General features: G+C 37.2%; 1 protein-coding gene across 6 annotated transcripts in view; it reads left to right on the top strand.

Moving 5' to 3' along the window:
• NR1D2 (nuclear receptor subfamily 1 group D member 2) overlaps positions 1–21,219 on the top strand; it is a 30,311-nt gene extending 9,092 nt beyond the window's left edge. Inside the window, exons 2-10 of one of the 6 annotated variants that reach the window (XR_014021154.1) lie at positions 551–817; positions 1,961–2,049; positions 4,522–4,666; positions 6,638–7,266; positions 9,290–9,475; positions 11,454–11,664; positions 13,057–13,137; positions 14,584–14,739; positions 17,849–17,986. Coding sequence is in view for 4 of the 6 variants with exons in the window: in XM_081287066.1 (XP_081143192.1) it covers positions 551–817; positions 1,961–2,049; positions 4,522–4,666; positions 6,638–7,266; positions 9,290–9,475; positions 11,454–11,664; positions 13,057–13,137; positions 17,849–18,045 (1,805 nt within the window). In the remaining 2 variants the exon portion in view is untranslated. The other 5 variants (XM_081287069.1, XR_014021155.1, XM_081287066.1 and 2 more) reach the window with 5 other exon arrangements.
• Positions 21,220–22,406: the final 1,187 nt, after the last annotated feature.

Raw genomic sequence — 22,406 nt, 5'->3', positions numbered from 1 at the left:
TCCCTGTTGTGAGATATATCACTTTATCTGAAGATCCAAAGGTTACATCTGTTCCCTCCCCATCAACTGTGTTTCAGCCAAGTGCTCGGGAGGCAGATGATGAATTCATTGTTTTATGACACTGTTTGATGAGGGGATAATGGAGGAGGCAAGGAGAGGACCAGAACCAGATCTCTTTACAGCCAGAACAATTTGTTTACTGTAAGTTATGAAGTCACTCAGGGATGATTTTCAGCCCTTTTAGGAAGAGAGTGGAAAATGAAAGGCTTTAGGTTTGGGTCTGTGTGTACTCAGAGAAATCAAGCCTGCAAGGACCTTCTCACATTTTAAATCGGTGGGAGTTACCTGTGCTTTGACCTTCGTGGAACAAAAGGGTAGTAGGAAATAAAGGAATGGGTTCCTTTTTACTTTTTAATGTAAGCAAACATTTAATACTAGTAACTTGTTTCTAAAGTGAGTGACCTTACAATTTGGTAAATTAGTATGTTCAGATTTGCAAAAATAAAAAAATGCATATTGTGTTTAACTGTCTGATTTCTTTGTTTTCTAGGAGGTGTGATCGCCTATATCAGTTCTTCCAGCTCGGCCTCTAGCCCTGCCTCTTGTCACAGTGAGGGTTCTGAGAATAGCTTCCAGTCCTCCTCCTCTTCTGTTCCATCTTCTCCAAATAGCTCTAATTCTGATACCAATGGTAATTCCAAGAATGGGGATCTCTCCAATATTGAAGGCATCCTGAAGAATGACCGAATAGATTGTTCCATGAAAACAAGCAAATCGAGTGCTCCTGGGATGACAAAGAGTCATAGTGGTGTGACAAGTAAGTGATTTAAATATTTTGAAGGTTGTTGCCATTAATTGCAGGTGGGGCTTATTTGATCAACTTTCATTTGGGGGAGCCAATATATTTCTGAGTATAATTTTTATTCCCTTCTGGATAATCATAGATCAGTATAGAAGAAATCAGCAGTGATTTTAAAAGTAATAGCCTAGGGGCTGTCAGTGTAGTTATATTCTCTGCCTGAATATGTTTCTTCTAGGGTATCCCCTTTTATCACATATCTTCCTATTTGACTCCTAGTGTTGAATCTTGTTTCTCGAACAAAAGACTAAAAAGAATTGTGGGACAGGGTTTAGTTTCTTGAAGTTGGAGTTGGGAATGTTTAGGATTAGACAACAAAGCAGGATTGGGATAACCAGTGAGAAGTGGATCTGGGTTCCTGAGTGAGTGTGGAAGTAGCAAGCACCTGCAGAGGGAAGGGTCAGAAGGAGTGCACTTGGCTGCTCCCGTAGTTGAGTGGAATGAGTGCAGCTGCCTGTGGAGACATCCTTGCACATCTTTTATTGATTGATTTCTCTGCTTAAAATCTTAATTTTTATCCAGAGAATTATTTTTTTTAGTTCTGATTGCATATCTGCTGCAAAGCAACTACAGATTTACAAAATTTGAGAGTATGTTTAAAATTTATCAAGAAAGGGGGAAAAAGTACTCTTAAGTTTTTGGCAGTTCTATAAGCTGTATTTAAAAGAAAACCATGGCTGCATGTAGGGCACACACCTATAATTCCAGCAATGTGAGAGGCAGAGGTAGAAGAATCACAAGTTCCAGGCCAGCAAGGACCCATGCAACTTAGCAAGGACCTATGCAGTTTAGCAAGGACCTATGCAGCTTAGCAAGGACCTATGCAGCTTAGCAAGGCCCAGCCTCAAAATAAAAAACAAAACGGACTGGGGATGTAACTTAGTGGTAAAGCGCCCCTGGGTTCAATCCCTAGTACAAAAAATAAAAAAAGAAAGAATACTATGATTTACTCTTATTAATTTGGTGAGGAGATTTTTCTTTTACATTATGAAAGCAGATATGTATTTTTCAGGTTGAGTGAAATAAAATATTCAATTGGAAAGGAAATATTTTTTTAAGTTTTTCTTCCAGCTCTTCACTTCGTGTCTGTTTGTGCTCTAGAATTTAGTGGCATGGTTCTACTGTGTAAAGTCTGTGGGGATGTGGCATCAGGATTCCACTATGGAGTTCATGCTTGTGAAGGCTGTAAGGTAAAACATGCTTTTGTTTCCTTAAACTACTGATTCTGGGGTAAAATAAATTGGGGTTAGATTTGCAGATTCCCTCATTTGAATATCTGGGAGGGAAAAAGAAGTCAGCTGTTTCCCTCAAGTATCATGCATTTATGTAGTGTCTAAATGTAACTTGTTTAGAAAAATATTCTTAATGCAGTGAAAGCATTTCTTTTTTCTTTATTGATCAAAATACATTTGCCATCTCAGTTAGGCTTACGGTGTGAGCCAGGTGCACCAAACTGTGTCAGGCACCGTTCTGGGAGTTTGGGAAGCAGTATGGAGCAAAACAGGCAAGGCACTGTTATAACCTTGTTGAACTTCATTTAAACAGAACTTTGAAGTAGGTCTTGGTTCTGTTTGTGTTGTTATAACAGAGTAGCACAGCCTGGGTAATTTATAAAATTTGTTTGGCTGAGAGTTTTGCATGTTTGGAAGTCTCAGATCAAGGGATTTAGTCTGGTGAGGGCCTTTTTCTTACATTATGATGTAGTGGAAAGCGCTGTACAGGGAGAGAGGGAGGAAGAGCAAGCAGAAATGTGAGCATGAGCATGAGAAGGGGCTGGACTCATTTTTATTACAAACCCACACCCAGGATAACAACAAAGCCCATCCCTGAAGGCAGAGCCCTCATGACCTAATCACCAATTAAAGGTCCCACCTCTTGACACTGCTGTAAGGGGGATTAAGTTTCTAGCACATGAACTTTTGGGGTGTCGCATACCGTGGCAGGTCTTGGATACATTGATATTCTGATATGTCAGGTACTGGGAGCTGGTAATAATGATTCCTAGTTACTTGTAAAAATGTAGTATCTTAAACAAGTGAGTACAATCTTGAGCACTTGGGAATGTAGTTAATTTGCAAGTTGAGTATTTCTTAGCTATCACTAATAGGGCGTTGGTCAGATAATTCCAAAAAGAGATAGTCTGTCTTGAGTTTATCCCAGGAATCAGTCAGTCAACCAATAGTTTTTCTCCCTGAATCTCTTTAATATATGGCACAGTCCTTTCTCCTGTTATCAAAAATTAGCATGATGAAGACACATGTTCTTGTTGTTCTTTTGACTTAAGGCCAGAAGCAGAAATCCAGTTTGGCAGGATATGGTGGGTGAACAAGATAATGAATGTACATGATGAAAGAGGAAATCTTTTCTAGGGTGGCTCAAAGTAAATTGGAGTTTGAGTTTGATTTAGTTTTAATGACTAAGTCTCTTTGCAAGGTTACTTACTATTTTCTATTGGCACATCTCTTTTCTACTGTTTCAAAAATCATATAATATGTATACACTTACAAAAATGTGAAGTAGTTATGAGGCAGGTATTATTTTCTCTTTATAGCAAGAAAATAAAAGCCCAAAGTGAATGAAATTCACTGTGTATTCTTGATAAATGCATATGCCTATTTAATACCCTTTTAAAAAGTGTTTAACTTAGCTCTTACATGTTCAAGTGTGTAATATAACCGTCACAAAATATACAAACATGATATCCCACAAGTACTGGTTAAAGATGAAATGTGTAGTCATTCATAATATGCAGGGAAAATGCAGTTTAAAATGAATTTGGTAGCTGGGTGCAGTGGCGCAGGTCTGTAATCCCAGGTCCTGGAAGGTGTGAGGCAGGAGGATTGCAAGTTTGAGGAAGTCTGGACAACATGGTAAGACCATGTCCCCTCTCTCAAAATAAAAAAAATAGTAAGGTCTGGGGATGTAGCTCAGTGGTAGGGCACCTCTGGATTCAACCCCTTGTACAGGGGAAAGAATAAAAAGAGGAAAGAAATACTTTGGTAATTATGTTCTTGAGTTTTCTGTTTTCTGGGGAACCACTAAGCCAGAGTTCTTTGAGGACCTGTCAGGGCATGTACTTAAATTCTGTGTGTAGTGAAGGTAGCAATTTGTAGTCCTCTGCTGGGAGTTGTCTTTCCTTGGGTGGTAACTGGCCTATGGGCGCATGATGAAGACCTGTTGCTGACACTAGCCAGGTACATCTGGCTGATTCAGGAAAGACCAATCTCTACCAACGTAATACAGGGTTCTGGTGAGGGAATTATAGCTGTCAAACATATTTCTCTATCAATCTTATAAGAATCAGTCATTTCTATTTCAAAAGTTTTAGAATTTGTATGTGAGAAAAAGTATGAGATGGCAGATGTGGCCATAGGTGGGGACTTGGTAACAGGGTACCAAGTGGTGAAGGGGGACTTTGGGTCTGTGCAGAGAATCCTTATGGGGAAGAAAAACTTGGTTAGGTCAGTGTATAGACAGCACTTGCTTATCCATAACAGTAAGAATCCAGATGATTCTGTGTGTCAGTATTATATTTCCCTTTGTCCTAAGCTGAAATTATTTCCCAGGTAGCTAGTCTCATAGTAAATAGGTGAGGAAGCAGTGCTTTTGTGGCATTCATCTGGATGTTTTTAAAGGATGGGTAAATCTTCCTTTGTTCGTAGGGTTTCTTTCGGAGAAGTATTCAGCAAAACATCCAATACAAGAAGTGCCTGAAGAATGAAAACTGCTCTATAATGAGAATGAATAGGAACAGATGTCAGCAGTGTCGCTTCAAAAAGTGTCTGTCTGTGGGAATGTCAAGAGACGGTATGTTTCTAGTTTAAAGAATGTTTTTAAAGTATATGAACCTGGGCTTTTATTCCTCAGAAGGAACCAGGGTTGTCAGCCAGTTACTCATAGCACTCTTGTGTTCAGGGTGAAGCGTATTTTAGGAGGCACATTTCGATTCCTTGTAGGACACTAAATTCATTAAATTCAGTTTTAGCATCATCATCTCAAAACAGATTTTGACTTAATTTCTTTTTTTGATGGTGTTACTTCTTATAAAAACCCATTTTTACCCACTAAACAATTTGAAGACTTTTTCTAAGACAAAGATTTGGTTTCTCTTCACATAGGAATTTTGGACTCTTCTTCATTTCTTAGGATTACTGAGGAACCCATTTCTTATGTGAATTGTCTATAATTTTTTTAGCCTGAGATGAAAATATGCTTTGGTATACAGATTCTGAACACATGCAGAAGAGATGCAAAATTGAAAGAAATTTTGGGACCTGAAATGGAGGTAGTTGCTCAATTCTGGCATAATCCATTTTCATTGAAAAGAAAAGTGTTTATCTATGGAATTCTTAGTGGTATCTATGTTTGATATGATTGAAGATTTGACTCTTCTCTTGTAGTTAGGGAAAATCATTTCTGGATAATATCTTTCTGTAACTTGATAGAGGAATGTGAGGTTTTCAGAGGCCTTAGTCTAGTGTGGATAGTTAGGAACTGCTGAGCAGTCCTATTGATCTAGAGAGGAGTATTTTGGCAATCCCTCTGATTACTCCAACTCTAATATCCTCAGATACAGAAATTGAATATTGCAATGAGGAATTTGTAGAATAAGAGATTTGAATAATTACTTTTTTTCAGTTGCCTGGGATTTTGTAGTATTTGTAAGACTAGCACTATAAAAATAGTGAATGGAGCCAGGTGTGGTGGTGCACACCTAACACCAGAGGCTGAGGCAGGAGGATCACAAGTTCAAGGCTAGCTTCAGCAGCTTAGTGAGACCATGACTCAAAATAAAAGATACAAAAGGGCTGGGTATGTAAAGCACCCCTGGAGTCACAGTCCCTAGTGGAGGGGGGGGAAGAGAGAGAAAATAGTGAACAGATATGATTGCCTCAAAAGAAGAAAACCAATAGTCATTTGTGAGGGAAGGAGTAAAATATGAAACATGATAAAATTGTTTGTCTTTGATAATGTTATTGTCAGAGGCTACAATTAGACTAGCAAGGCTTTCTTGCTAGGTAGGTGTATAGAATTTTTATTATCTTTGATTAAATATTAGATTAGAAAATAGCTTTCCTTTGCCTCGGAGTTAGAATTATTAGGGACCACATACCTCCTAAGGCTAACTTCTAAAACAATGGCAGGTGACTGATCTAATTTTTGTTTATTCCATTGATTTTAATTAAAACCCAGCAAGTGTATTTTCCAATAACTACATTTCTGTTGATTGTATGTGTGTGTGTTTTAAAGTGATTTTCTTTCTTAGGAAGCCAAAAATGATAATGTGCTTTTGGGGCACAGATAATTTAACATTTAGGTTCTTGAGAGTAAGCTTACAAGTGTGAATTGATGAGTTAAGCATTTTGGGAGTATTTGTGCCTGCTGGGTCTGGTCAGTGTTCCTGGTCATGGGTCCTGAATCCCTCAGGCCTGCCTGAAAACAGCGCCCTCAGCCTTGTTAATAGGTGTAAGTTAGTAATGCTGGTCTGTTTCAAATTGTGGTTTTTATTAGTTAATTTTATATTTCTTTCTTACGTTTTATTTGTAAAATACCTAGGAAATAAATTTCCTTTGTTTTGATTTAGAAGAAGAATAGAAAAATTTCTTTCTGTTTCCTATTTCCTTTGGAACATCAATACCAAGTTTAGAAAAATTTGGTCCAGAGACGTATAGATGTTCTTTATTTGTATGACTAAAGGCCTTAACTATCAGAGATAATTTTTTTGTACTAAGAGATCTTACTTAGAATTTAGATGTTAAATATTTTTTTCTTTAATAGCTGTTCGGTTTGGTCGTATTCCTAAGCGTGAAAAACAGAGGATGCTAATTGAAATGCAAAGTGCGATGAAGACCATGATGAACAGCCAGTTCAGTGGTCACTTGCAGAATGACACATTAGTAGAACATCATGAACAGACAGCTTTACCAGCCCAGGAACAGCTGCGACCGAAGCCCCAGCTGGAGCAAGAAAACATCAAAAGCTCTCCTCCTCCCTCTTCTGACTTTGCAAAGGAAGAAGTGATTGGCATGGTGACCAGAGCCCACAAGGATACCTTTATGTATAATCAAGAGCAGCGAGAAAACTCAGCTGAGAGCATGCAGCCCCAGAGAGGAGAGCGGATTCCCAAGAACATGGAGCAGTATAATTTAAATCACGACCATTGTGGCAATGGGCTTAATAGTCATTTTCCTTGTAGTGAGAGCCAGCAGCATCTCAATGGACAGTACAAAGGGAGGAACATAATGCATTACCCAAATGGGCATGCCATTTGTATTGCAAATGGACATTGTATGAACTTCTCCAATGCTTATACTCAAAGAGTATGTGATAGAGTTCCAATAGATGGATTTTCTCAGAATGAGAACAAGAATAGTTACCTGTGCAACACTGGAGGGAGGATGCATCTGGTATAGTGCAATCAATTTTTTGCTCACCTTGTATCAAGGAAAGCTTTGAAGGTTTTCTTTTATGTGGGGATGTACCAACTTGGGAGGTGGGTCAGAAAGCCTAAGAAATTTATAGAGTTGATTTTGTATAGTATTTAGGTCAAAGAATTTAATAAATAGCCTCTGTGGAATGCTAATTTCACACAAGGCTACGTATAAGCATATGATTTAATTGATACTGTGATTGGGATTAAGATTTCATGTACCATTCATACAGAATTGGGCCTTTAATTCTTAGAAATCCCTTTGAAAGTTTAAGTAGCGTGATTAATTAGTACTGTATTAGCTTTGGGATTTTTCTCCAAAGGACTGATCTTTTAGCTTTCCATAGTCAGAAATTCTTTGATTTTGGTGGAGAGAGGTTTTGTTGTTAATTTTTTTGAGATGGAATCCTGCTTTGTTGCCCAGGTGGGTCTTGAGCTTCTTGGCTCCTTAGCCTTCTTAGCTGGGATGACAGGCATGTGCCATCGTAACCATTATTATGCAGAAAGGTCTTTGAATATAGAATATAGATGATTTGCTATTTGAGAACTTAGGAATATTTCAATTTAATAGGCTAACGTAAGGATTTTCTCAGCTTTCATTCTGTGAGATAAGTTAATTCTATTCATATCATTTAAATTTTTTCATCAAATACAACATTCTACATGAAAGTATAGTGTTACTATTCTGCCAAAATTTCATCAAAAACAACAGTACTACACCATTTCCAGTTTAAACCATGAGGTCCTTTGATAGTGCTTGATATTATTCTACCACCAGGTAATTAAAATGTCTTTTTTCATTTTCAAAATAGTTGACTCTACTCCAGTTTTTTTGTCCTTTATAAATATTCAGTTCCAGGATCTGTGTGAAAGATAGACTTGTATTTTGTTAAGCCTTGTGGCTTCCTTAAAGAAGGAAACATTCCTAAGCATTCAGGGGTTCTGATTTCATGATTGTCCTCCATGGTTTTAGAATTGTCCCGTTCTAGGATCTCAAATTGATTAATGAAAATTGAAAGTCTGGTTACTGATAGAATATACAGTACATGTTTCATTATAGGTCACTCCTGACTTCCTGGCTTCCTATTTTTCGCTTCCTTAGTCTGCATTTAGAAAGTACACCTTGTGTCTGCAGTCATTCTTAATTGAACAGTGGAGGTCAGTGATCACATCATTGTTTATGAAACAAAAAGGGCAGTGACCTTGTCTAAAAAATGGAACACCTTACTGTCTTCCTCTTGGAAATCACAACATTGTAATTTTGCCTTTTTAGAAATAAGTGAGTTTAAAATAACTAAATATAGGCTTGGGTTGTAAGCCTGGTACTGCCAGCTGTGTATAGATAAGTCACCAAACCTTTTAGAGATCATTGCCTCATCTAAGAAATAATTATGGACTGGGGTATATCTTTGTTAGAACTCTTGCTTGGCATGCGTGAGGCCCTGAGTTTCATTCTCAGCACTGGGCTGGGCGGAGGGTGGAGGAGTTAGTTATAACTGGTCATAACTAACAGAGTTGAGAATCAAATATACGTCAATTTGTTTTTTAAAAAACCTAAAGTACTATATAGCAGCATAAGGTGGCAGCAGTGTTAACAAACTCTTAAACCTGTGCAGTAGATTTTTGTGATAGATTACAGGTAGCATTTTTGCTTAGCCAACTCTTTTTATAGTAAATTAATTATTACTTAAATTGGGTTGCTGTGAGACTTTCTTTTTCTTATGTGAAGGTTGTAATACCTCTATTTTTTAAATGTTTGCACACCTTTCATTGACTAGAATTTATTTTTACTGTAAATTGACAATGTGCATTTGTATCTGTTTATTGCCATGAGGCTTCCTATATTAAGATGTGAGCAGCAAATGGAGAATTTCTCTGTAGATTTTACTTGTGTTTGGGGGCTGTTTTCATTGTAGGGTTTTTGACATCTGAGATACTACTCTTGAAATTTCTTCATCACCTCTTACAGTTAAAGAGTTTTTCTGTTTTGTGTATACCAGGTTTGTCCAATGAGTAAGTCTCCATATGTGGATCCACATAAATCAGGGCATGAAATCTGGGAAGAATTTTCCATGAGCTTCACTCCAGCAGTGAAAGAAGTGGTGGAATTTGCAAAGCGTATTCCAGGATTCAGAGATCTCTCTCAGCATGACCAGGTCAACCTTTTAAAAGCTGGGACTTTTGAGGTAGGTTTTAGTTATCCTAAATATTTATATAGGACATGTAGTATCTCATTTTCTTGGTGTTTTCATTCTTTTCTATAAGTATTTATAGTTCATGATCTGAAGCTACCAAGAAAAGAATAACCATCTCAGGGTTTTGGTAAGAAACTAGGTGAATCTAGAGTTACTTGTGACTTAGGGACTCTGTATCCCTAGCATATAAACTCCCAAGTTCTCCAATTAGTTTTAGGGGTGGACTGGTGGTTTCTATAGTGTTAGACATCTACTAATAGCCCAGTTTGGTGTTTCCTGTGTTCAATCAGAATCAGAAGGGAGAACAGAATATGGTTTTTGTCTTTTAGGAACTTGTAGAATATTTTCAGGATTTATCAGAAGTCTCTGTGTGCCATTTCAGATCCTTTGGGCCTCACCTTGCTTTAAGATCCTTGGCTAATTTTTCTACTCCTGTTTCTTCTCTGTTCAGCCTGGGCTTGAGGCAGCCATTGCTTCCCACCTGGGTTGGACCTGGTGAGCTGGTACCTTTTATTCTGTCTGCTCCAGGGCTTCCCTGTTGCTTGCTGAGGTGTGAGAAGCCTTGGGACCTGCAAAACTCTGAGATTAAGCAAAAACTCTGAGATTTGGGGGGTGGTGGAAAGTTGATGTCTGCTGGGCCAGATCTTTGAGCCTTTGATCAGCAGGATAAAGGAGCCTGGGATGGTCCCACAAGATGGAGCTATCAGTTGTACTTGTTGTTCAGTGGTGGCCTGCTCAGTAATACATACTTTAATATTTGCTTGCTCTCTTTCTCTGTCTCCTTTCCCTCATTCCTGTTTTCATATGTGCTTGTCTACAGTCCACAGAAGCTTTTGCCCCAGGCTGTCTTTTCTGGAGCACCTGGACTAGAACAGAAAAGACATTTTCATAAATAAAATACGGAGTAATTAAAAAGTAGCACTTACAGGATAGGCTTTTTTTTTTTTTTTTTTTTTTTTTAAGGAGAACTTTAAACTTAAGGTTTAAAGCCAGAAGGGAAATCAGTGATCAAGTTCAGTTCACTTGTTTTGAAGAGGTAACTACAGCCCAGAGAGGCCAAGAGACTTTTCTTGGATTACCAGTAAATTCATAACACATCCAGGATTAGAACACAAATTCCAGATTCCAGGACTTGTATTCTTTCCACCTTGTGATTTGTCTTGGAATTGCTGTATTCTAAGGTAACAACATTTTCATGGAGGTTCACTTCCTTTTGAACTGTCTTGAGTGAAACAAGTCCTTGCTTGGGAGGATTGCAAAAGGAAGATGTTTGTTCAGTGTTCGTTTGATTATAAGAGAAATGTAGGACATAGATGTCACCAGTTAGTGTAACGGAGGGAATGCTGTAGATGAGTAATGGGATTGTTCACTGATTTGGTTTGAATGACAATCATAACTTGGCATTTAGAACACTTTTATTGTGATAGTTATCTTGTGTGTGGTCTCTCTGTGTTATGGTTTCTTGGAGTAGCCTAATTAGAGTGCATCTGCTGTGTTTGCCTTGTCTGCATTTGGTGTTTTGATGTTTCCAGATGTTGCTGCATTGAAATACTATTCTTTTTACTTTGGGTACAGAGACCGAGTGATGTATTTGATAGTCTAGAGTTTATTTAATGCTTTTGGTCAGGCCCCATTTTAAAACGTCTTGGTGTTATTGACTGCTTTAATTTTATATTTGTGTTTTAGAAATCTTTAACTATTAGAGTTTCAGAGTATCATAGGATTCAAGTATTTTGCCTTTGGTTGCTGAATTTCTCTTGATGTTCTCCTTGGAATATTTATTGCTTTGGTAGAGAAATTATGTTAAAGTGTTTTCTAGCTAAAAATAAACTTTTTTCCCCTTTACAGCTTCCTTTTTATTATATATATGTGTGTGTGTAGAATGTTTCTTAACTGACTTGAATACTGTTATTTCTTAGTATTACTATTGAACTTCTCCAAATACATTTAAGTCTTTTTCTTTTTTCAGGTTTTAATGGTACGGTTTGCATCATTATTTGATGCAAAAGAGCGTACTGTCACCTTCTTAAGTGGAAAGAAGTATAGTGTGGATGATCTACACTCAATGGGAGCAGGGGATCTGCTAAACTCTATGTTTGAATTTAGTGAGAAGCTAAATGCCCTGCAGCTTAGTGATGAAGAGATGAGTTTGTTTACCGCAGTTGTCCTAGTATCTGCAGGTAAGCAATCTGATTCTAAATTGTGACACAACTAGAACATAAGTGACCAAGGATAGAGAAGGTGGCAGTTAACTAGGTCATAGCAAGCTATATAGAGGAAATAAGTCCTTTAAGGAAAGTGGTATATTACATGAATCTATTATTTCTGTGTAATTAATTTTTTAATAATGACAGTACAAATCAAATAATGTTTAAATTTGCATTTACCACTAGTAGTTTTTAGTGTTCATAAATTTTGCAAGTGTAAAACTTTATTTCACGGATTTATTTTTTGGAACATTATGTATTGCCAGGTAGGTAGGTGGTTCAAGCATGAATCTTGAGTTTTAATTATAATGTGGGTTACTTGAAAATGTTAAAGGCATCAAGAGCAAATAAACATGATTATATTAAGTTGTGGTTTCAGCCCAGCTTTGCTGAATTTTCTGTGTGAATTGGTAAGTAATTTTATCTTTTGGATCTTGGTTTCCTCATCCTTTTAACGGAAAGGGATTTCACTATGTGAACTTATTGTGGTGTCAGGCACTGTTTGAGTGATCAAGGTTTCTGAGTCCTTACATTTAATGCCTATTTATGTGAGTCATTGATGATGTTTCTGAATTTCCCTGCCATCTTGAATTTATATTGCAGTTTGTATCAAACTAAAAATTTTTTTCAGTTCAATAAAGACAATAGCTATTAAGACACAGATAGTATACAATAGCAAATTGGAAGTTGAGACTTTGATTTTCCTGGGAAGCATCTATATAAGTGCCAGCATTTTTAGGTATCACTTACCTTCATTTTAAAACATTTTTTGGACATTTTACAATATTTTGATCTCTTAAATTCCCCATTTGTTTCCTATTCTGTAAAGCATCCTAGGTGTTAGACACTATGAGGGTTATAAATTATGGCCTCGGATTTGATGGCTAAGTTATAATAAATCTTAGAGAACCCTGTGTATCTCAAAGGGCTTTATATTCAATAGATAAATAAAGACTTATGCCGTTTGGAAGTACAGTTTGGTTGCTTTTTTTGATAAGCTCTACCTGGATAACTAGAAGTGCATTTATGGTGTGGAACAGTGTGAAAGTCAATAGGGGATGCCTGTTTCTCATTAACCTTGTAGTTCCTCTTGCATTGTACCATTTTTGCAGAATCTCTTGATTAGTAATTAGAATTGATTTGAGTTGACATCAGATTAATTTTTGTGAAACCAGAGATATAATCAATACTAGTTAAATTCTTCATCTGATGAATACACTCTGTGGTAGGTTCTCAGGGGAAACAAAAAACAATAAGACACAAGCTTACTCCCAAAGTGTTTGTGTTCTGTTAGGAGAGACACAACTAACACACAAGCCTTTTTGGTACTAAACTGCATAGTTTTTTTTTTTTTTTGGCTGAGAGGGCCAGGAGTTAAAAGAAAGGAAGATGAAATGATCAGAGAAGGCTTTGAGGGGAAGATGGAAGTGGAGCTGGAATTTGAAGGTATTATTAAAATTTTCTTTGTGGAAAGATGGAAAGGCTTGGAAATGCATGAGATGGGTCAGAGGAAGGGGCAGGTGGCCAGAGCCTGGGGTGTCTGTCAATTGGAGGAACAAAGGGCTTGAGAGTTAGGGGAGCACGAGCTGGTGGGCTACTAGCTATGAGAATGAAGCGGGGAAGTTTTAACAGATTTACAGGCAATGCAGAGTCTGTCACCTCTTCAATAGGGGAGTGATTGGACATGAACATAGCAGTGCTTAACATTATTTCTGCCTTTTTATCATGGGTAGATTAGATAGGAAAGTCACTGCTGGCGAGTTAGGTTGAGAGGATGCAGAAGCAATAAAAATGAGGCAGCAGAATCAGTGCCTCTGGAACAGGGCAGGGACGAGGTGCTAGAAGGGACCAGGTCCTGGAGGTAGTTCAGAGAGAGACAGGAAAGTGAAGAGAGCTCTGTGCCGGAGCCATGCTACTTCACTTATGTTTTCCACTAGGCATGTGTTTTTATTTTGTTTTAATCTTTCAAAAAGGACTTTCCCCTCTGATTCGAAGATTAATATGGATTATTTGAAAAATTAGAAAATATTACGATGAAAATAGCATTACCAAAAAAGATCTCTATTAATTTTGGTGTCTTTATCAAACATTTACCTAGCCCTTCATCTCTCTATTTACCTATTTATTGAAATAAAATATTTGAAATATTAAGCAGAAAGACTGATTTTAAAAGAACGCAACACATTCTCATTTTTTTTAATATTTATTTTTTAGTTTTTGGTGGGCACAACATCTTTGTATGTGGTGCTGTGGATCGAACCTGGGCCACACGCATGCCAGGCGAGCGCGCTACCACTTGAGCCACATCCCCAGCCCACATTCTCATTTTTGTTATGTCTATATTTGAAGATATACAAGCATACACAAATGCACTTTTCACATCAGATTTAAATTTTTACTACTGAAAAATCACCTATTTGTAAAATGGGAAAATGAGATTAAAAAATTTAGAAGAGCATAAAATGAAAAGTCTCTGCTTTTTTTCTCTAATCTCAACTTTATTCATCTGAGGACTAAGTTTCTAGCAATCTAATTTTCTGATGGTTGGTCACCCAACACTGAATGTACTGCTTCTAAATCTTATTTAGCAGATACAGATTGTTTATATTCTCTTCATTATAGTTTTGCTTCTTTTTTGAATAGCTTTTTGTTTTCCTTAGAATCTCTAGTTGTCTCTGTTTTTTTTTTAAACTTCATTTATGTAAAAAAAAATTTGATGATGTTAGAAGAAATGCTAGCTAATTTCTAGGTCTCCTTGTATAATTCTATTTTCTAAGGACCTCTCATGTGAGCCTAGGACATGTTATCCTTAGTCATATAGGCAAGGGATTTGAGCAATAGAAGGGTTAAATGATTTACCCAAGGTCACATTTCTAATAATTGGCTAAGCAGGTGTTTGAGCTTCCAGTGCCTGGCTTCAAAGCCTTCCCACTGTACTGCTTATGAAGAAATAGCTCTAGCTGCTAAGGGAGAGGGGAATCTCAACATGACCTTGTCTGTGAGATTGGAAGAATCCTGATGCCATTGAAGGGGAGTTACACCTGGAAGGTAAGTTTTTTTCAGGTTGTGTGAAGTGACAGCGATAATTTTTGGTTGAAGGTTAGGGACCAGCATGTCAATATTTGGCCCAGACTCTTCTAGATAGAGATTTCAGTTGTCTTTATAGATGCATCCTGGAGGAGGTTGGTGAGGTGTACAGGCTTTTGGGAGTGGCAGGAAGAACCAGCTGAAGAAGCGCGGACGGATGTGAACATGTCACCTAATTCAGTGCACTGTTTAGAAGATGGGTTTCCACTTCAGTCTATGCATTCAGTGTTACAGTCTATAGCAGATTGTTGTTTATGGTCCAGCCAGATTTATCTTTGAGTCCTTTGGCCTCAAAATCATAAAGAACTTGGTTTTAGAAGTTGAGGCTTTTGAGCCAAGTGTGGTGGCACACACCTGTAATTCCAATGGCTTGGGCAGGAGGATCGGGAGTTCAAAGCCAACTTCAGCAACTTGTTGACTCAGAGAGACCCTGACTCAAAATAAAACACAAAAAAGGACTGGGGGTATAACTCAGTGGTTAAATGCCCTTGGGTTTAATTCCTGGTACCAAAAGAAAAGAAAGAAATCAAGGCTTCTGTAAAATGTAATTTGATTTGCATTTTAGTATAGGCATCCATTTCCCTGAGTTCTGAGCTGTGGAAACAAGCATAGGTCATCTAAACCCAAATATTAACCAAAGGACCAATTTATTCATGATCCTAGTTCCCACTCAAACAGTTTTACCTCCTTAGCATTGGTTTCTCTCTTTGTCCGTGTTGGTTATTTTGAGGGGAACGCTGTCATTCTTTTCTGGTATGGTAATTACCTATGATAAGATCCAAAATATTATATTCTGCTAAAATGTAACCCCCTTAAAAGGAAAGGATTTTGGTTTGTTTTGTTCATTGCTGATTTCCAAGCACCTAGAAGAGTAGCCAGCTAATGATTTAATAAGTTACAAAGATGTTTGTAAAACAAAACAAAACAACAATTGAATATCAAGGCAAAACAGATTCTTGGAAGCATTATGGAAAACTTTTAAGTATTTTTGCAAAGATAACTTTATGATTGGCTACAAGATGCCAAGAGAAAGAGGTTTTTTTGTCTAATAGTTTTATCTGAAAAATTCTGACTCCTCATATCAATAATCAGTATTCAGTTTGTTTCTTTTTGCGTAAGAGTCGACATAGTTATGATTTCAAATTTTGTTATGTATAAGGTAAACTCAGTAGGCATGGTGATGCATCTTGTAATCCCAGTTACTGCTGAGGCAGGATTGCAAGTTCAAGGCCAGCTTGGGTAACTTGGTGAAACCCTGTCTCATAATAAAAAAGGACTGGTATTGTAGCTCAGTAGAAACCCTGCCTAGCATGTGCAAGGCTCTGGATTCCATGTCTAGTATGTCTTCCTCCCCCATCTTTTACAGAAAAAGATAAGCCTTTTTCATCATGTTTCCTGTGCATTTTCTGTATCACACTCCCTCCCCACTTTATTATTAAATTTTAGTTCTTATTCTAAATGCTTGCATTGCAGTGGGCTTTTTAAACTACCAGTGTTAATGCAAGACATCCTCAGTATCCTTGTGAAAAATGATAGGGCATGAATGACCAAAGAAGTTTGCCTCCTTGTAGAAGAGAAATCTTTTTCATGTTAATTACAGCTGCCTTCTACTGGGGACCATTGCATATTTCTTGTGCACTACTGCCTCCTTTTGTAAAGAGAGGAAATAACTTGCTGATGAAAAAAGCCTATGGGTTGACTACATATGGTTTGGCTAATTTTGAGATACTTTATTGCTGGTTTATTCTAAATCACTAATTAACATTTTGCATGGCAAGCTTAGTAAACATAGTCTTGCTAAATGAAAGTGAATGTAGTGTAATATAGCTAGTATAATAAAGTTGCATGGTGTATTAGTTATCTATTACTGCATAATAAATTATCCCAAAACTTAGTGCCTCATGAATGCAAATGGCGAATGCCTGTAATCCCAGCAGTTTGGGAGGCTGAGGCAGGAGGATCATAAGTTCAAAGCCAGCCTTAGTGAGGCCCTCCCAGAGCAATTAAGCAAGACCATGTCTCTAAATAAAATATAAAAAAGGGTTGGGGATGAGACTGGTTAAGTGCCCTTGAGTTCAATTCTTAGTAAAAAACCAAACAAACAAATAAATGTTTTTTTGTATGTGGTGCTGAGGATCGAACCCGGGCCGCACGCATGCCAGGCGAGCGCGCTACCGCTTGAGCCACATCCCCAGCCCCAAATAAATGTTTTTTATCTTACTTATTTTGAGGATTGGGAATATAGTGTGGCTTAGAGACAATTCCCCGGCTCAGGGTTTCTTAGGAGGTTGTAGTCAAGCAGAGGCCCCTGACCTCATTTGAAAGCTAGGGGAGGAAAGGCTCTGCTTTCAGGGTTATGTGGTTATTGACAGGATTCAGCACCTGGAAAGCTATTGTGTGGGACCTCTTGTTTCCTTGTGGCCTGTTGGTTGGAGACCCATCTAAGTTCCTTATCCCGGAGGCCTCTTCATAGGGCAGCTCACAAGTGTGGTAGCTGACTTTTCTTAGTGAGATGGATACCTAAGATGGAAGTCACAAGTTTTTGTAACCTAAACTTCTCTGCCAGAGTTTTATTCATTAGATATGATTCAGCCAGTCTAGCCCATGAAAGAGGATCGGATTACACAGGGTATGAATACCAGGGGAATTATTAGAGGTTATTTTAGAGGGTCCCTGCATTTCACATGTGGAATTTGGCTTATATGTATTAAAAATATATTTCTGTATCACATTATTCATTTTATCTTGGCACTTGGAAAGCCATTGACATCACAGATGGCATCTGATTTTACAGATCAAAACTTCTTGTTTTATGTGAACCAAAATTCCAAAGCACTAAAGAATTTTGATTTATCAAATATATTGTGTGATACGTGTGCATTTTAATACAGTTAGAAAACTTGCCATTAGATTGAAAAAATTTTGTCGGATTATCTTTTGCCTTTGTTTTAAAGTATAAAGACCTTGTTTGAATTTGTTAGTAAGATTGATGAACAAGAATTGTATTTTTATTTATTATCAATAATATATCCTCTTCCTTTCTGTTTCTGTATTCCTTACTTCCTGTTAGATCGATCTGGAATAGAAAACGTCAACTCTGTGGAGGCTTTGCAGGAAACCCTCATTCGTGCACTAAGGACCTTAATAATGAAAAACCATCCAAACGAGGCCTCTATTTTTACAAAACTACTTCTAAAGTTGCCAGATCTTCGATCTTTAAACAACATGCACTCTGAGGAGCTCTTGGCCTTTAAAGTTCATCCTTAAGGCCTTTGTTTATTTGAACATGAACTGATGCTAACTGTACATTTTGTGCTAAAATGCTTATTTATATGTGTATACCATATGTGGAGATAGAAAAGACCTTTAAGACAATACAAGATTGTAGGCTATCTCTGTAAGCATACAGTAGCTGTTTGGATCAGGAACTCTTCAGCTATGATTAGACATTGACTGCATCTCCTCAGTAGACCAATCAGCTGTGTTGCACTTAAACTGGAGAAGTTACACTGAATTATAATCACACTGAATGTTAGACTTTTTCATCTGCCAAAACCAAAAACCATTTTAATCTCCCTGTGATATACATATAACGCACAATCACAAGTACAGGAGGATGTAGAAATCGATCCTTTGTGGTAGAAGTTGTGTTTAATGTTGGAAATATTGGTATCACCACAGGACTGTTAGATCTGGTTATCAAAGACTTTGGGAGCTGGGAGAGCCTAAAGTTTGTATTTTACTCTGCCACTGTTAATGTGTATGATCTTGGGCAGGTACTTGGTTGTGGAAAATGAGAATTGATAGTGTCTTCAGTGCCCAACCTCACAGAGATACTAAGAAATGTCTATAAAGCATATTTACCTCTTGGGAGATAGGCACTATGTAAATAAGGTAAAATGTTTGTTATTACAGTTATTCATAATAATATTCTTTTCTGAGCATTTCTGGGAAACCATTTCACACTTCACACCAGTCTATTTAGGGTTCCTGCATATGTGTGGGTATCCTACTGATACATACATTCAGAGTTTATGGATACATCAAATACATAGTATGTGTACATAGTATGTATGTGAATAGTTATACATAAATATATTTCTTCACAATATTTTAAACTGTGAAGAACTTTATCATACAATAAACTTCAGAGGTGTCAAAAGACCCAAATTAGGTGCATTTTACTTGTTGATGATAACATAACCATTGCTTTAAAATGTTTAGATGGTAGAATATTGAATTTATGCTCTATTTTTGTTTAAGCGACACTTAATGTAAAAGTGCAACAGGCAGTCAAGTCCAAATTTTAAAAAAATGCATATTTTAGAGTTCATCTTTGGTTCGAGGTACTAGTTCTTTAAAAGTTCATTCAGATTCTTACCTTGTGCTATAAGGTTGCATTGCTGCCCCTCGTACACATGCTGCAGCTTGATGATATGATAAAGAATTTTGGTTCTTTCTGGAGAACTAATTAAGGAAACTGTTTACTATGTGGCACGTGTGCTTGTGTGTGTTTGCACATGTGTGTGTGTGTGTCCTGAGTTCACGTGTTGTTTTTTTTTCCCCTCATAAATAACACTACAGGGATTTTTGTCAATTAGATTTAATCTATAATTTGGAATCATTTATTGTGTGACCTACAGGCTTAGAAATGGCATAGTCAGAGACTGATCCACATGTCTAATGGCTTTATTAAATACTTAAGATCAGTCTCTGTTTATGGCAGTGGGAGAAATAGCCAAAGTTTGAGAATTTTATGTATGTTTTTCTGTTTCCCTGAAAAATAGAAATTAATTGGACTTTTTGGGTAGAGATTGCCTTCTTTATAATGTTTGGATTATATAAAATTGTAAAATGTTAAGAGCTCGCTTTACTGCACTAAGCCTGTTACTTTCCTGACATGCGAACAGAATGCCTTATTTTGTAATATTGTTTAACTTGTTGCTACTGGGATTTGAGTTTCTGTGGCACTTGTTAAATAATTTTTAAAAAGATAAAACCTCTCATTATAAAAGAGGAAAAGTAATGGTGATGTCTGTAACACAATACAAACCACAATTGTGATTTACCTTAAGTAGGTATGACTGTTATGGAATATACAGTTATAGTTTTTGTGAATTCTTACATGATAGCATTATCTTTTTATATTTTTTTCCCTAAGATAAACAGTTGCATAGTTTTCTTCTATGAGGGATAGAAACAGCTTTTTGAAGTAATATTGAAAACCTCAAAGATCACGTTCTTAAGTTTTGCCTTTTGCATAAGCCTCTTTATTACGTGTATCTTTAAGACCATTAAGTCTTTAGGAATGTGTAACCAGAACTATGTTAGTATTGCTTGTAAAACTTTAGTTAGGTTTAATATATACATGTATGCATCCACATGTAGGCATATAGATTCTCATTTTGTCTTGTAAAATTTTATTTGAATAAATTCCTCCTGTAGGTAATGGGAAACAAAATTAATAGTTCATATACCACTCATAGCCTTTCTCATATTTGAAAATAGCCCAGTATAAAACTTCTAATTCTAAAGTTAAACCAGCAGCCTATTACAAGCACATTCTTTGATTGAGTCATGTTACAGACTTATTAAGTGCAAAGACGACAACCAGTGTAGGGAACTTCTGAGTCTGTGGGACACTGTTGATTAATAATGTACTGTACGATTTAAGTGATGCTTTAACTCTGATTTTACATTCTAAAGTTAAAATGTGGGCATTATGTCAGCAAACTTAAGGGCATTATGTCAGCAAGCTAAAACATTTTTTTTTCCCCCTGTGCTTTTAATGTATGTCTATGTGATCTGAGAGAGGACTCCAGGATTCAGAGAGAAATAGCTGAGGGTAAGGAGAAACATCTTGGGATGAAGCTTGTCCTTATGGTGATAGTTTAATTACAGATTAAAAAATTAGAAGGAAATTTCAGTGGATTAAGTGTATTGCTTTCATATCTACATTTCAAGAAATTACCATTGTAACTTGATAAGAGGTGATTTATTTTATGCAAACATCATCGCAAAGCAAGGTGTAGAAGCTCAGCTAGATTTATTACTGTGCACGAGAGTAAATACCTATCTCAATTATTCTTTTTCTTTTCCAATATAAAGTTTGCTGAATGTACAAGAAGAGTTTATCACTTAGGATATAGAAATTTTTTTTAGGGGTTGGGGGGAGGGACTCTGTCAGAAAATTGTTACCTGTAAACAAAGACTGTATTGATTTGATCCAAAAAATAAAACTTGAAACTATTCTTGAACTAACATAAAAAAATGAAATAAAGCGGCTATTGTTTTAAAAAGATAGAAAATATATTGTTGACAGGATATGAGTTGTTTATTTTCTACATACTGTAATTGATGAGGACATGGATAATATCTTCATGTTTCTGAGAAGTAATATGTACATGGTGGGAAGGGATAATAAATATTATTTCTAACTGAGTGGTGTTTTGTGTCTACCTCCCTTGACATTTTATAAAACCATTTATAATTTAATTTACTGAGCTAATCTTTCCCCTGAGCATAGCAGAAACCCTGACTCAGCCTGGGGAAATGGATATATGCTGGGCTTTTTTAAGAAAGGAGATTTCAGAGTTTAGAGTCCAGCAAGGAAGGACTGCTGCCGTTTTCTGTAATGTCAACTGAATCATGGACCACTGTATCTGAGGAGGTCTTTCTCTTTGGGTGGGGAAGAAGAGGAGAAGGTGCTTGATTGGCCTTGGCCATGAGTGGGGTGAAGTGCCTCTAGGAGACAGCCCCCTGCCCTTCCTCACAGGTCCCCATGCCAGCTGCCCATATCAGGGCGGTTGCTTAAATGGGTAATGCCCACTGCTTTTCTGTGGATATTAATTGATGTTAGGTGGGAGAAATAGGCTCCTTGATCAAATACATTTGGAAATGCTGGGTTAAATGAGGTGGCTCAGATGTCTTCATGTCAGTCCTGTTCTCTAATAAGCATTATGAATTAAGGAAGGCTTTACTGAGATGCCATTTGCCACAGACTCTCCACAAAGTAACCGCCCCCCGCCCCTTTTTTCCTTTGCAAATTGTGCTTTTGGGAAAAACAAAACCCTTGTTAATCTCATACCTACTTTGAGGTGTTGATCGGGATATTGATCAAATTCAGCGATTACTCAAAATTTGCACTTTATTTTGTCCCCCCATTTGGCATAGCCTAACAAGGTATCACTGAACTCCAAATCAAATGGTCAGTTGATAGAAAAAAGGGTTGAATTTCTGCTGAATTTATTTAAAAACTGTTGCCTGTGAGTCATTGAGGAAAGACAACGGATTCACGGATCTGGTTTTAGTTTTCACACTTGCATTGAGCCCATGTTAAAATCTGTTATGTTTGCTTTCCCAAGTTTTCGGTTTCAGTTTAGAAACAGCTGTGGCTTGTGTTCTAGTAGCAGGGCACAGTTGCTCCCACTCTTGAGAGTTGGTTGCTGGTGAGGGGATTGACCAACACCAAGGATCAGATGCACATAGGACAACACTGAGTGGGCATGGGATTCTGAGGGCACTCTTTGGAGGAAGCTCAGCCCCCTCCAGAGGGTTAACTGGGGCACATTCCCTGGGATGTGAATTTGCTTTCAGAATTTTAATGTACAGATTACACAGGTAAATAT

The sequence above is a fragment of the Spermophilus citellus genome, assembly GCF_964194105.1.
Source record: "Spermophilus citellus genome assembly, chromosome: 3".
NCBI lineage: Eukaryota > Metazoa > Chordata > Mammalia > Rodentia > Sciuridae > Spermophilus > Spermophilus citellus.
The sequence above is the reverse complement of the archived record's forward strand: the minus strand, read 5'-3'. Positions and strand labels throughout refer to the sequence as shown.